Source organism: Psilocybe cubensis, chromosome 9 (assembly GCF_017499595.1).
Source record: "Psilocybe cubensis strain MGC-MH-2018 chromosome 9, whole genome shotgun sequence".
Taxonomy (NCBI): Eukaryota; Fungi; Basidiomycota; class Agaricomycetes; order Agaricales; family Agrocybaceae; genus Psilocybe; species Psilocybe cubensis.
The window spans coordinates 2,792,013-2,807,266 of NC_063007.1; the positions used below are offsets into that span (position 1 = coordinate 2,792,013).

General features: G+C 50.7%; 4 protein-coding genes across 4 annotated transcripts; 3 read left to right on the forward strand and 1 right to left on the reverse strand.

The window, feature by feature from the left end:
• Nucleotides 1-567: 567 nt before the first annotated feature.
• On the forward strand, nucleotides 568-1,893 carry JR316_0010282 (uncharacterized protein; the record flags this gene model as incomplete). The annotated part of the gene is made up of 3 exons (XM_047895951.1): nucleotides 568-679; nucleotides 730-1,179; nucleotides 1,247-1,893. 3 exons carry the CDS (start codon nucleotides 568-570, stop codon nucleotides 1,891-1,893), a joined length of 1,209 nt encoding a protein of 402 aa, XP_047745670.1.
• Nucleotides 1,894-2,241: 348 nt separating this feature from the next.
• JR316_0010283 (Cell number regulator 11) lies at nucleotides 2,242-4,500 on the reverse strand (the record flags this gene model as incomplete). The annotated part of the gene is made up of 3 exons (XM_047895952.1): nucleotides 2,242-2,427; nucleotides 2,495-2,667; nucleotides 2,724-4,500. 3 exons carry the CDS (start codon nucleotides 4,498-4,500, stop codon nucleotides 2,242-2,244), a joined length of 2,136 nt encoding a protein of 711 aa, XP_047745671.1.
• Nucleotides 4,501-8,318: 3,818 nt separating this feature from the next.
• JR316_0010284 (uncharacterized protein) lies at nucleotides 8,319-11,099 on the forward strand (the record flags this gene model as incomplete). The annotated part of the gene is made up of 1 exon (XM_047895953.1): nucleotides 8,319-11,099. The coding sequence occupies one exon, from the start codon at nucleotides 8,319-8,321 to the stop codon at nucleotides 11,097-11,099; it is 2,781 nt and encodes a 926-aa protein (XP_047745672.1).
• A 2,350-nt stretch (nucleotides 11,100-13,449) lies between these two features.
• On the forward strand, nucleotides 13,450-15,114 carry JR316_0010285 (uncharacterized protein; the record flags this gene model as incomplete). The annotated part of the gene is made up of 1 exon (XM_047895954.1): nucleotides 13,450-15,114. One exon carries the CDS (start codon nucleotides 13,450-13,452, stop codon nucleotides 15,112-15,114), a length of 1,665 nt encoding a protein of 554 aa, XP_047745673.1.
• Nucleotides 15,115-15,254: the final 140 nt, after the last annotated feature.

The window sequence follows — 15,254 nt, forward strand, 5'->3', positions numbered from 1 at the left end:
GTCAATTCAATAAAGCACCCTTCCGACAATTTCCTCAATACACAACTTATGATATTAATTACTGCTCCCTTATTAGTTCGAATGAAGCCCATGGTCCAAGTTTACGTTGTCTGTGCATCTTGGTCGTTCTCGAGCAACTAAGGTTCGTTTCAATGGTAAGTTCAAAATCTCAGATAGTCGGCATACAGATTGTACAATTAAATTTTTCTTCAGTTCAACATCGGTTGTCATTTTCCAGTGTTAAAGCTAAGCTTGTGGCAACTCAGAGTGTTCGGTCACGGTGACTGAATATGTGCAGGCCAAAAACAGACTATTTGATAGCTCACTAGAATAAGTACAGCTTCTTAGTTTAGGAATGTGCATGAAAAATATTCAGAGTATACCTATATCGTGGGCCGTGGGCCGTCATACAGTCAAAAGTTGGCAAAACTTGAAGTTGGTCAAAAGCAAATTAAGGTCGGTGTTGTTTGATTCTAACGGCGGTAGCAAACAAATACAGGAATTCTTTTCCTTGGTCGCCGACGTCGTTCACGTCGCTGCCTCCGACGAGTAACCAACGAGCTCACCATGGCCAGTCTTTTCGCCCGACGAGCGTGCGCTGCATTGCCTAGAGGCGTACTTGTCCGTGTGCCATCGCGCTCTGCTCTACTAACTCGTTCAATACATGTCTCGCCCATTGGTTCGTTGCAAAAGTCAAATGTTTCCAGCACGAACCTGACAATTGTGTAGCTCAAAAGAAAAAGTCGCGAACGGCAGCCATTGAGGAAGATGACCTCTTTGCAGACGACCTTTTCTCTGAAGACCTGGTTTCCGATACCTCCAGTGTTGCTCCGAAAAGCCAAGCTGCGCCCACCACCACCACCACTACCACCACCACCAGCGCGTCTTCGACTACCTCCACCACCGAGACTGTTTCCAAACCAAAATGGGTCCGTCGCAGAAAAGCCAAATTGGAACCCTCTACCCGACAGCAGCGTTTTGAAGCACACCTCGCATATATCACCCCACGCCTTGGGCGTACGCCGGAGGTTGCGAACCCGCGCATCCGCAAGCGCCTGCTCATAACACTCGCGCAGCTCGCGAAGACCGAGGAAGAACTCACGAAGGTGTCGAATTTGCTTCCTGGTTATCATGCCGCGGGGCTTGAGGTCCCTGAAGGGTACGCGGAGGTGTTTGCGCGTGCGTGTTTTTCTTTTTCTCCGCCGTCCGTGGACGACTGACTATATACAAAATATCTATTCAATAGGCCGTTGCCAGGAGCTCACCTGCCCGCGCCTAGCACTTGACGTCTTTGGAAACTTCCCGCGGTACCAACTCGCACTCACTATTCCGGCAGGTCAATACCTTGTCCAGTCTCTCGCCGTGCACGATCCCAAGCAGCTTCCTATCGCTCTTGCCCTGTTCAGCGCGTACAAGCTGCCTCCTCTGGCTGAAGACCTGACGACAGCTGCCATCGTCGCTGGCGCTTTCGCAAACGTCAAGTCCAAGTCCAAGAAGAACACTGAAAAGGCCCCGGTACTACGCGCCCTCGTCGAGGATTTGCGCGCCCCCATTGCCCAGTTGCTCGAGCGCACGAAGCAGGAGACGGAGGCAGCTGCGCAGAAAGCTTCCAAAGCTGCTGCTGCTGCCACCGCTGCGGCATATAAACAGGCAAAGCGCCAGCCAGACAACCAGGCCACCCGCAGAACCCTGAGCAGCGCAAAGCGACGAGCTAGGGCAATGCGGGCTACCCCGCCCGAAACGGCGAAGAAGATGAACTGGGTTGCGTGGTCTCTGCATCGCGCAAATAAGGCATACGTTTCGAAGGCGGTGGCTGGCGGCCAGCCGTTTGTCGATCCGGCACTGGTGCCAGCGGGCAATAGGGCTATTGCACGCTCAGTGGCTAAGGCGTAGGTCGAAAATTTGACGTGTGTCGGTGTGATTTGTAGCTCTTTAATATAATAGCATTCCTTTTTACTGCTGTTTTGTGTTGATTTTTTGAGCCCTCAGTATTGTCAACATACAATCCGCAGAAGGTTATTGCAGTCTCTGAAATGCACAGTGTGTAACGGTATGTCGTAGTTTCTATCGATCCACATAAATGCTCATAATAAATTCGGTTCTACAGTTTTGAATCCCCCAGTTGAAATTCACAAATAAAGACAAAGCTTCAATAATCCAGCGTTTTTGAGTTCTGTACTGACATTTTTTGAAGTAGGGACAGGTATGACAAAGATAGGCTCAAAAAATACGGTACATGCGCTATCTCTTGCCCCACATCCCTCCCCCCTCGTCCTCCGTCTCTTCGAAGAAACTCTGCTCCTCGAGGTCGATCTCTCTGCTCTCCTGGCTTAGTTCGCATGGCGAGCAGAACAACGCTGCGGCACAATCACCCAGCCAGTCGCCCTCAATGTTGTACCTCCTCCTCACCGAGGCTCTGTTTGGTATCTACATATACCGATGAAGAAAATGGCAGTCAGCATCGGCGTAAGACCAGGATGAGATGGTGCCTCACCTGGATAGCCCACCCAAATAAACAGAATGTCGTCAGACACGCGTGGATGGCGCAGTCTCCTGAGCACGCAGGCCCACCTTTGGTCGGGTGCGCTGTTTGCTCGGCGTATAGGTACTCGATACGCGCCTTGTTCCGCCCGTAGACGATACATGGGCACCAGAGAGCTTTGCAACCTACCATCATAACGGTGTCAGTACCTCGCCTTTTGAATCCTTGCAGGCCAGCTCACATGTGCCCAAATTATGGTCGCAGAAGAGACAGAGGTCTGTGCTCCAGTCGCGTGTGCCATCCGCGGCGACTGGCATGCATTTCGCGTTGCGGTTCCCTCCCCCCTTTCCCCGTCGGCCCAGCCGCATCCCAGGGTGTCTCTGCGGCTGTTGAGAAACGGTGGACATCTTTCTCGCAGGGCCCAGGTATACACCTCCCTCTTTGTCTTCAGTCACTTCTTTTGGCCAGCGTCGATCCATTCCTGAATAGGGATATGTGTGCGGATAGGAGAACGACGGTGCGCGCGAGTACGGTGCACCATACATCGACATCCCCGACCGCGCAGCATCAGGGAGAAGGCTGGGAGGGTTGTCCGGTACGACCCGCTGCTCATTTATCCGCTCCTCCGGACCCTGAATTGTATGTTCCGCACCTTCATTGACATATGAAAGGCCGTGAACTGCGAGCCGGATCTGCGGGCGTCGCTGCTGCTGAACAGGGCGATATTGCTGCGGGGAATTGGAGTAGAATGACGAGTTGCGTATGACCGTACGCTGATTTTGGACATTGGACCCGCCTAGGTGGCTAGACGAGGAGCCGCTGTACATTCGCCCTGGTCTGCTCCCGTATCTGACTCCGGCGGCGCCTCCTCGTGAATATTCGTCATCCTCGTACGTTACCGACTCTTCTCGTCGCATCCACTCCGGAGTGAGCGTCGGCGCAAGCAAGGAGGGCTTCCGCCTGTCCTCTATGCGTGTCAGAGGATATGCATGTGTGCGCGCGGGTTTGGGTAGGTGTTCCAGAGAAGGTTGTTGGGAGATGTAGGGCCTTGATGGTGTTGAAGTTGAATAGGAGTAAGGGTCTCGCGGGGCACCCTCAGCGGGTTGTCGTAGGGCGAGCGCCTGTACAGCGGCGGTCCGCCTACGAATCGTCAGCGGGCGGATGTCAGCGAATGTAACGGGTTTGACGGCTCTCTGAGCGACATGGTACACGTCGTCTGGGGGCCAGCCTCGGTCTCGTTCTCGGGGATGGTTAGTATAGGGATATTGGTGTCGCATCCGTTGCGACAGCGCATAGGGATAAGGATATGAAGACGGATCCACAGACATCGTTGGGGGGTTGGTTTGCAGTGTGTGCGACGGGTTGGCTATCTGCGGTGCTTCGCGACCCCGGATCTCTTCTTCTTCGTCGTGAACGCCGTAGTACTGATGGTGGTTGTACCGGCAGTAGCACCTCGCAGGATAATGCAGTCCCTGCGCCGCGGTATGGTCGTGTAGGTGTCGCGAAGGAGAGTCCGATCTCCTTTTTCGCTTTCCTCCTCTTCTTGTTCCTAATTCTTTGTCCTGGTTCCAGGCATCTGAATCCGTCATGACCTGTGGTTGCTGTTTAGCATGGAACTGCCATCTCCTATGCTGTTTGTCTACCACGACAGCCGGCGGCACATGGCGTGGTTCTCCAGGACTAGAATCGGAGTCAGGATCGAGTGGCACTTCGGATGGATTCGAGACTTGGAAATTGAACCCGGACAGGGTGTTTGTGTGGGTGATGTCGCGCAGTGTCGTAGTGGTGGTCGATCGGTTGTCGTCCGTGTCCATGATCGTGTCAGTTGAAAGTTTATGTGGGTAAAAGGAGAGAATGTGTGTCTTTGGAGCCGAATGTGTCAAGCGAGCGAGAGGGTTGTAGGCGATTGGGTTGAGTAAGTGTGTGGCGGAGAAGTGGTGTGTTTTGAGTTTAGGTTCGGATTTCTGATTCGCTTTTTTTGCAGTGCGTATTTGGGAAAGGAGGTTTAGGAGAGACATTTTACGTTCTATTTTGGAATTGGACGCAGTCTCTTTCGCAATTACGGCGAAGTCAATATTGATTGGATGCTCCAGAAGGCCATTTCGATAATTGAAGGCGAAGTGAAGACGGACATGAGCTTAGTCAAGAGTCTAAATCGGATAAAGAGAGCTTAGTCGCTACATTCATCGACCTAGAAAGGGCCTTTTCATCTGTCAATCTCCCTACACTTTGGCTCAAATTCGCCAGGCTGGCTCCAGCGGCCCTATTATGGGCAGGATGAAGATAACGGGTTTAAAACGAACATTTCTCGGAACTGTTTAAACAATATCATCATGATATTCCGTCGATAAATATGATTTTCACTAGATATAGCATCATAATGCCCGAATAATTCTAGCTAAACGTGCTAGGTGATGTACTATTTGCTATCGTAGTTTCCGGAATTCCTAATGGTAGTGTAGATACTTAAATAGAGTTTGGAAAGTGAGGCCGGGGAGACATGCGCCCTCGGCATGCTGTTCGTCATCGTGGGTGCTGCTCTGAGGCTTTAAGGCCTTGAGGACTCAGACATCTGTCATTAGGAGTGGGTGTGTTATCAGCCATATTATCTACCCTGCAGAATCCAAGCCCAATCTTTTGAGACTTTTCCCCTTCAGTTCTCTGCCATACTACTTCAAAATTTGGGATTTCGTATGAATAAAGTGTATCTACATGTTGATGCATTTGCATTCTTAAGAAACAAATCAGAAATTGCAGAACTACAGAATATGTCATCTGCCAGGCTCAGTGTTGTCTGCCAGCCAAATTGCCGACACAGCCACCTTGCCGTGCCTCCCCTCCAAATCCATACGAAATTCTGCTCGTCGCAGCCCTTTATGGCTGGTTCAGGTATTTTCGAATGATTCCAGGAGCAGTAAGATGCAATTGCATATTAAATTCATGGTTTGGAAGTGTTGCGTCAGCGCGAATTTTTTAGATTTTCGAGTCGTTTCATACGGTATCTTACAAATTTTACGTTTGCAATGATGCGTAGACACACCACCCGAAAAACGCTTACTTTTTGTTTTCTATTCTATCTGTTCAAACAAAAATGGTTTTTCCGTGCGAAAGGAGCACTTATTACGTTGAACCTGTGCAAGAAAACCTTTTTCCTTGTAATAATAAACATTTTTGTAACCACCAAATGGTTGAAATCCTTACGTTCTTTCGATTCGTTGAAGATATTGCGTGTTTACGCAGTGAGAAACATGCTTCGAGGCTAAGGGTGAAGAGATGTGACATCATTATAATAGACACCAATCGCCACTTCGTAAAACTCGAAGAAGTAGCTTCCTTAAAATTTCAAGGCTCACCACCCTTTATCCTGAAATGTTGACAATGATAGCCTGGTAGGACAGGTTGCAATACATTGTCACCAATGAAACTGTAGACAGAATGTCAGTGTTTATTAAATCATGATCCAACAACTTATGAAGCTTGAAGCTTGAGGCTGAAGTCTCGCAAGGGCCATTCTGCGTGCGCGGTCCGAGATGTGGTCTACGACTCGCATTTGTTCCTCTCTAGAGTGAATTGAAACGATTTTCCGTCGTCGCGCAGACCTTTTTGAGTACAGCTGAGCATATATCAAAATGGTCGATATCGTGACGAATAAGCATACTTTTTCTGTGCGGAATTGCTCAGATTCGCTCACCGGAAATTAGTGAAATGCAAGGCCACCAATAAGAAGCGGGTGTGATCTGTGCACTTTGACCGGAATACGGAAAGATTTCACAGAAACTCATATGCTCTGGGCACCTGTTACTGTTGAAGGCTTGAGGCATAGCAATAAAAACTATCCACGGGTAAGCAGGGAGCAGCGCCTTCGTAGAATTTGCAAAACAGAGGTCGAAGACGAGCGAATATAATCAGGTGGAGACAGATATGACACCATCCTTAGACTCGATTAAATAGCTTCCAAATTCGCCTTGTTTGTTCACCAATAAAACTGTAAACATATATTCAGTGTATATCAAATTATTACCCGTCACATTATGAAGCTTGAAGTCTTGTAAGGGCTAATCTGCATGTACGAAGATATGGTCGTTCCCGAAGACTCACATTTACAACCTGAGAACACTGGATCTGGTCTTCAAATAATGATTATGATAGTTTCAGTGAAAGCTTGAATTTACGCATTCATCCCAGTGAATCTGAGCAATGCCAGCAAGTGCAATCCTCTATATTCACGCTCTCGCCCAGGTGTAGACTGGAGAATTTTGTCAATTTGCTTCAGAAAATACATGCCTAAATAATGTCAAGATGGCCGATAATGTGGTGAATAAGCATGATGTTTCGCTGAATTGCTCAGAACCACTCACCAGAAACTCGTGCAATGCGAGGTCGATACTAAGAACTGTGTTTCCGCTATGCACAATACGATGTACGAAAAAGCGCACCCCTCGTGGGTGCTTTACTGTATGTATTCAACTTATTCCGTTTTCTGTCTGACAAGAATCAAGTTAGCATCGCCTTTAGCTGCATGCGCATCAGGGATCGACAATAGACCCCGTCCCCATCCACTTTTCCGTGTTAGTACGTATCGGTTGTGCATCCGAGTCTTGATCCTTCAGAAACCGGGCTGAGGCTGACAGACCGTGGACCAAGTCTACGATAACGTGTAATGAAGCTGGAGCTGGAGCTGGAACTAGATAGCGGCGGCAGAAGAAAGAACGTCCGACATCGGTCGAACCTAGGTCGAAAGACATGTAGGACCTTCCGCCCTCGAGCATACTTTACCGACAAAAACGCTGGGATACGTCCAGGAAGGCTGGATTGATCCCGGCGAATCCACTGGGCCGCTGAAACCTGGTCAGTGAGCACGCTGAGTATTGAGCATACGGTCAACATCTTCCAATGGTCGGAGCGGCGAGAGGGGGAGGCGCTTCGGAGGTTCGAATCATGCTGCTCCAGCGGATCTTCACGCGGACCAATGGTCTGATTCCACAATCCTGATTCCAGAAGGCAGAAATACTACCGCATCCTCGTTCACGCTCAGACTCCTGCGGCGCGATTACGATTGCTTCGAAGGGTCGCTAGTAAGAAGGCTCGGAATGGATGTTCCGGGGTGGAGCTGGTCCCAGGAGAGTGCTGCTCGTGCTCTGGTTGGCTAATCGAGCAAAGTCTCAGACTAGAGTAAAGAAATGTTCCCTCAAGCTCGGTGGATTGAGGCGGAGGCGAGGATCGACGATAAACTACAAGTCGCCCGCTGTTCGGTGTTCGCCTCACAATGCCGTTCTCGTGAGATTATTCGTGAGGCTATTAGGCACCCAATGATCAAATGAAGGCTTACACACCAAAAAGCGAGCGAGACAGAATTCTGAACCCCCTGGAGGAACTAGTGTTTCACCATTGGCCCTTTAGCCCGGTTTGTGCTGGACTCGCAAGACGTGTGTGTCCGTTGCTCTCCTCCCATAGCGCAAATGGTTAACACAAAACACGCACTTCACAAATGGATTGAAGGTGTTAGACAAGGGATTTACCTGAGGCTGAGGCTCAAGTTCGAGGTGCGACATGGAAAGCGGCCGAGAGTGAGATGATTTGGGGATCGTCCAGATGGGGAAGGCAAAATATGGTTGTGAATGAAGAGGCGTGATGGCTCTGTTGTTAAGCTCTTCCCTTCTTTGCGTCTGCGCTTCTTTTTTTCCCCCGCGTGTCGTGCTGCCTGCCTGCCTGTCTGTCCTTTCTCTCTCTCTGCATGCTGCTTTCATCCTCTTCATTTTCTTGTTGAGCAAAGGTGCGTGTTTGTACGATTTCTGGTCCTGACCTGGGGTTCAACTGTACTGCACCAGGTGCTCAGATGTCTCTGTCGGTCTCGGGCTTTCCTGAACCATCGCGCCAGGCTACGCACTCGAGCGAGATTTTTAGCTCCAACGCAGGCGACAGTCCGCAAGATGGCCACGGCAAGGCGACGCTCATAAATAGCCCTCGCCTTCGCGGCCTCTTTGGCGCGAGCGCTACTCCGTCCACTAATACCTCAAACACTTCCTCTTCTTCAAGCAAGAAACCAGACGCCACTCCAAAGCGCCTCCGCACCACAAGCAAATCCGACACCGAAGGCGACCCGCACACATACGCATACGCACATGCACACCACCCATCTTCGCCACAGTCGCAATCGTCTGCCATCCGTGCCGGCATTACTATGAAGGGTACCACACCGCCTGCTACGCCCTCGCTAGCATTTGCAGCGACGCCGTTTGAGCCATTACCCCAGCAGGAGTACGAACTTGGACTCGAGCTGGAAGCACTTCCGCACCCGCACCCACTGCCCAACAAACGTGCTCAGCTCCCGCCGCTTCCTCGCAAGGTCACGCCGTCGCCCGTGCGTCTGGGCCCGAACCTCGCGCGACTCAAGATAGTCAGCTCATGGGGTCTCTCCCAACCGCAACCGCAGGCATATGCCCAGTCAAAGTCACCGCCGCCCTCGGTTGTAGTTCATGAATGGAAGGGGACGAATGTTGGAGATGGGAGCGGGAGTGGGAATGAGAGTGGAAATGGAGAGGGTGGTGCGGGTAACGCGATGGGTGCGGACGGAGCGGCGTCCAACGTCATTGCTCAGAAATCTTCTGCGTCTGCTTCGTCGCGGCCGCTTCCATCTGTGCCAGTAGTGGCCGCTCCTCGCCACGTCAACGCCGTTGCGGGCCCGTCCACTCATGCCAATGCGCTACGCATCCCACCTACTGCGTCGTCGTCTTCGTCATTATCCACGTCGCCGTCTTCCTCTGGGTCTCCGTCTTCGCCCCCATCGTCTTCCGCTACGTCCGTGTCGCTGTCGCCCACGTCGGCCGTCTCACCACCTACCTCTAAGGTGATTATCCTCCAGCCGACCCCCCAGCGTGCCCACAAACCCCATACGCACTCACTTTCGATGCGGTATCAACCCCTTGTTGCGGAACCTACCGAGTCTTCGAGTTCAAATTCCACCAGTACTAGCTCTACGACACAGAGCCCAGTACGCCCCCTCCCGCGTATACCACCCTCCTCATCCCCCTCTCCACAGCCCGCGCCCTCCACCTCAGCACAGTTTTACCCCCCTCCGCCACGAGTCAAACGTCCAAAGACAAGCCCGAACCCTATCACCGAGTTCACCCCCACCCCGTCTACATCCAGACCTATTCCCGCAGGCAACATGTCTTCGTCTCTATCCTCTCTTCCTCCACGCAGCACACAGCTCGCGATGAGCTCACCGCGCCACCGCCACACAAGTACATGGGGGGCGCGACCCGGTGTCAATTGGCATACCGCGCAATCGCAGTCTTCCGTGTCCCAATTGACAACACAGAGCGTGAAGCAGCGGGCGAACAGCCCGCCACCCCCACTCCCGATCAGCAGCAATGGGAAGGTCCTCGGCACACCACGGGCACGATCATTGTCACGCACACGTACAGGTGCATCGTTGGAGGCGACGGGTGGTGCAACGTGGGTCGGCATGCGGCCCTCGGCAGGTATGGGGTCGACGTCTCCGACAATTGCGGGTGCGCGGCCGCTCCCAAAGAAGGCACCCACTATTCCTGCTCCGGTACTGCATGTTCAGACAAAGCATCGCGCAAAGCCAGTCCTCCCATCGTCGGCCTCGTCTGCGAATGGCGTCATTCGAAGTCTCCCACTGCCGACCCTGGTGACGCGACTGCCACCAGCAACGTCTTTTTCAACGAGCGCGAGTGCGGCCGCGTCTCCCAGGACCTCTCCAAAGACGGGGTCATTGGTGGTTAACGCGCTGGGTGGCTGCGGCACCCCGCGCACGCCGATTGCTATTTCCATCACCACCACTGTTACTACTACAACCACAGGTGCAAACTCACCTGTGACCGCTGGGGACAACACTGACGACGAGGACATGTACGTCCCCGACACATTGTCCATTCTGGACTCACCTCTGCACACGCATCCTCTGGGGGCAGACACACATGGCCTGTTGACAGACACCGAGTCCGTCTCTCACTCGCATGCTTACCCCCATTCCCACTCTCACTCTAAGCCACACATCGACCCGAACCTCCTGAGCGCACCCGTGAGCCCAACTAGCGCAACCGATCCTGACTCACCACTTGAGGTTTTCGTGGACGACCACGACCTGAGTACGCTCCCGCCGTGGCTTGCGCGTGGCCCGTCGCCTATCCGCTATGCGCGCCCGGACTCGCGCGGCCGGCTTCGTGGAGAGTATACAGATTTAGGTGAAGATGAGGATGTGGATGAAGGTGAGGGCTCGGATGTAAATATTGGTGGGGGGTTGAGGGTGAGGGGAAGACAGAAAGGGAAGACAAGGGGCAGGGGTCGGCGGAATAATTACGATGGATATGATAGCACCTCGAGCAGCAGTGGTTATAGCATCCCTGGATCGTCGACGTCGTCTCGCAATGGTAGCACTACTGACTCGCTCGGTATTGGTGTGCGGAACGGTAGGCGTACGGGCCCGCGGAGAAGGAGGAGGACAGAGCAGCTGCGCTCTTATCGACATAGTTATCGGCCCAAGGCAAGAGCATCGTCACCGTCGGAGGACAACGATATCGACAATAGCTTCGGCAGGGAGACGTTTGCCCCCGTTACACGCGCGTCGTCGGTATCCCCGTCGAGATAACTCTTTTGCGTGTTCGTTGCTTCCCTTATGGGTGTGTTGGTGCTTGGGATTGCAGGTGATGAAGGTCATTTACAGAACGAAAAGGTTCTAGTCATGATTTGGAGGCAAGGAAATCCACATACGAGAGATACAAGTAGGAAGGTCTGGTCTGACCACGGGGAGAGGCCATTGTTGCGCTGCAGACTATTATATGTTTTATGGCTAATGACTAATGGCTTTACCAAAAATCGGTGGATCCTGGGGTACGAAGCAACATGGAAAAGGTCGGGAGACATACCTTTCAATGCGTTCCTACTCTTCGGAATGCTGCTGCAACTTCTTATGCCAGCCCCTTTCCCACAGGTTCGATGCCTCTTGTTGATGGAATTCAGAAGTTCGACGGTGAATTTCTTGCCTTTCCCTCGCAAAGCATTCGAATTCTGTTAGCATCTTGTGACAGTTTACGTTTACACATTGTATTGACTCTGTGAGCATTAAAGTTGATATATGCGCGATTTTGCTTCATGATGCCTGAATATCCACATAAACTGTCAATGAAATTGAGTCGGGTGATGAATAGAATGCTTATCTGCTACGGTAGCTGAGTGCCATGTATGCGATAAATAGTGCATGGGTCTACTGTCCTACTGTCATATGCTCCAAAGTACTCTGAGACTCGGTATCAGGAAATGACACAATATATGCGCATATATTGATACAAGTAAGGCTCAACCTACATCTGAAGTCTGTAAAATTCGATGAATAATCGTTAAAGCAGATACTAGGTACTCAACTAATGCTGGAGAGTGACTATATCGGCGACCACTGCGCAGGAGGAAAAATGACAGTAACGCCGAACGGGACATTTCCTCAAAAAGTGGAGAGCAGAACGTAATTCGGAGAATAGGCTTCTTACAATAACTTGATAGCCGCAAGCAGAATCAAACGTTCTCTGGCCACCATTGATGTCCCTACCTCCCCAAAACCAATAACCCGCTCAATTAGATAGTGAAGGCGTTTTACGTTGCGCAATTCGGACTGCGCTGTCAACAAGTGAGTGACTTTTTCTGACATTCTTCCTATACGATACCAGCACATATGAAGAGAGATTATGACTGTAGAGCTTGTTTATATGATAGTTAGGAAATGCGATGGTGGGGTACATAGGAGCACATCTCAGTAAGTACTACAACATTCGGAAATGATGCGTTCCGGAGAACGCCGAAGTTTTCAGCTCCGATCAGATTTTCGTTGACTTGTTCAATTTGTGTACTTGCTAGTTCTTTACTTAGCAGACTGAGCAAAGTAAGTGTATGGTGGCTCATCACTCTGATGTATTTACACTGCTGGAGGCCATTGATATATGTCAAATAAAAACGAATCACATACACGTCTTGTATATTAATATGTCGTCTTTGTTGACTTTTTTTCTAGAAGTATGGTTCGGAATGCACTTCCGAAGTATATTTCTCTAAACACTGTCAACAAAAGGCACACAATCAAACACATAACGTGTATCTAATCCATTTTTATCTGGAATATACGAATGGGTGCCAACAGTTCCAGTAGCATTATATCTGAAATACATACAAGAATTTTTTCGCAAGTTTTCGGATATTTTATTATCTTTGTCTTGTAAGATTTGATCATCAAAACCCTGAGCCGGTTGCTCCACAATGTACTAAGAAGACTTCAAGGCATTGAAACCTTGGACTTGCAAAAGTTGTAAAGAGACACGATGCCATTTTCATATCAATAAATTGACGATTCACTTGCGGCGGGAGGCACAGCCCCTCGAAAGCTTTTGCCAATGTAGAATTCGCGTTGGTGAGCACAGTGGGAACGGCCGGATGAGACTCAACTAAATTCTCTAAAGGTTCTTCTTTCTTCATTGTCTATAATTTACCAAAGGTCTTTACACAAGTCCTTTTATTTGAAAGGCTTGGATTTTCATATTCGATGACATGATGTAGTTTTTGTTTCAATGTTCACCGGCATTCAGTACATATAGGGTACTGATGTCGTTAGTACTTTCTCATAGGCATCACAGAAGCATCTTGCCGAAGCTTCCGGTGAGGCTTGCCTCTGCTACACATGATATCTAGAAGGTCTTGGAAACCGATTTACGCTTCTTGTGTGCTGTATCTTCTATCTCATCAACCGAACAACGTTACCGAGTCTCAAAGTCGCGAGAACCCCTGGGCAATTGCTAAATGGGTCCTGCCACATGACTTCAACCTCGTTGAGCCTCATTTACGATACTCTCTCCCCAAAGTATCACACATGAAAATATCTCGATACATCTCTATCTTCACTATTAATCCCCTGACCAGTGCAACAACTTTATATACATTCTCAAGACGCTACCGATATGTCAGTACGAAGCTCTGAAATCCGGCTCTGTGTCAATACCAACACTGAAATAGCTGGCCGTCGCTCCATCGATCCTCTCACATTCAATCTGCCCACCGAAATCGTCAGCGAGATCTTCGCGTTGACTCTCTGGTGCCCAGCCCCACTCAGCTATAGTACTTTTGCTCCTGCGCAGCAGGAAAAGGGCAACGGTGCAGCGTTAAAACTAGGCGCCGTATGTCTCGCATGGCGAGAGATAGCATGGGCGACGCCGCAACTCTGGACAAATTTCTACCTCCACATCGACATAGACAGCCACTGCAACGATAACAGCACACATAACACCTCGTTTCAGCTCGCGAATGCTTGGTTTGCACGCTCTGGACACCTCCCACTGTCACTGCAGATACACGTCCCGCTCAAATCACTCCCGCGCATCCTTGCATCTGTAGCCGGTCACAGCTCATTTGCATTGCTTTCGAGTCTAATCACCAGATATAGCTCTCGTTGGCGGGAACTGGACATTTGGTGCCCCGACTGGTTTCTGGCGACGTTGTTCCCGACGGTCGTAAGGGCAGTGTCTGACATAAATACAACCATCCTCGACACTCTACGCATCCATGCGGTGTACGACCCATATCACCCTACCCGCGCTGTCTTTTCTGGATACGCGGCAATGGAGCCGGCTCCACGTCATGTCTCAATCTCTGGCGGTACGCTGCGATTCGTGGACGTGCACGTAAACTGGCAGAACGCTACGCGTGTCGATATGGAAGGGGTGGAGCTCGCAGGATGTGTTTACATTCTTACACATGCTTTGGGTTTGGAGGATGTCAAGTTCAACCGTGTATCTGTGAATGAAACGGACGTTGGTATGGTATCCGTGGAAGGGCAAATTCACACTACCCTCTCTTTCCTAACATCGCTCCACCTCGACTTCACATCCTCCTTTCTCCCATCACACAACCCCTTGGACGACCTACTTTCCGTAATCACGGCCCCTGCGCTCTCCAGGATTTCCCTCAGTTTCGGTATTCTTCGACCCCGCGCCCTTCTTCCCGCGATCGCACTCATCCGCCGCTCAGGGAGCGCAATATCTTCGCTTGCGATTAGCCGAAAGTACGCTGGCTCCAGGGACAACGAACGAAATAATGACGAACACGCGCAACTCCTGGCGTTGCTCCGCGCTACGCCTGGCCTCCGCTACCTTGACGTTGGTGTTAAGTTCGGATTTGGGGAGCCGCACCCGCAGGCAAGACTGATAGGGTTACTCGTAGGCGAAGAAGATAAGGTGGATGGAGGAGAGGAAAAGAGAGAGTTGGAGCTCCCGTATCTTGAAATGGTGCACATCGGGGTTGGCCGCATCCGTCGCGTCAGCGATGTGAGCTTGTTTGACTGGACGACTGTCCCTCGACTCATAGGCTCTCTCAGGATGAATGGGAGGACTCATCTGAGGATTTCATGGATCAGGAATGGTGTCGCGTCGGACGTCATGCGGGCAGTGCCTTACTGGGATCGGGAGACTGTGGTGCGTGTCATGGAACTTCAGCGTTGGTATGGTAGCTCAAGGCCCGGCGGTGATGGGTATGGGGAGAACGATTGGATTGAATTAGATACGAAAGATACGAAGGGAGAGGTGGATCTATTCGAGGCTTCCGTTGATTTTTACGGTCTGAGAGGATAGCATTATAGGCTGTATGGTTTGAGTCTTGGGAGGGCAGGTTGAAGAACAAGCCTGGCTTATATGAGGGCATATAACCGATGCAAGCGAAATGATACCCTGGTCTCCTGTGGCTATACCCAAATTAACCTTTGATGCAACTC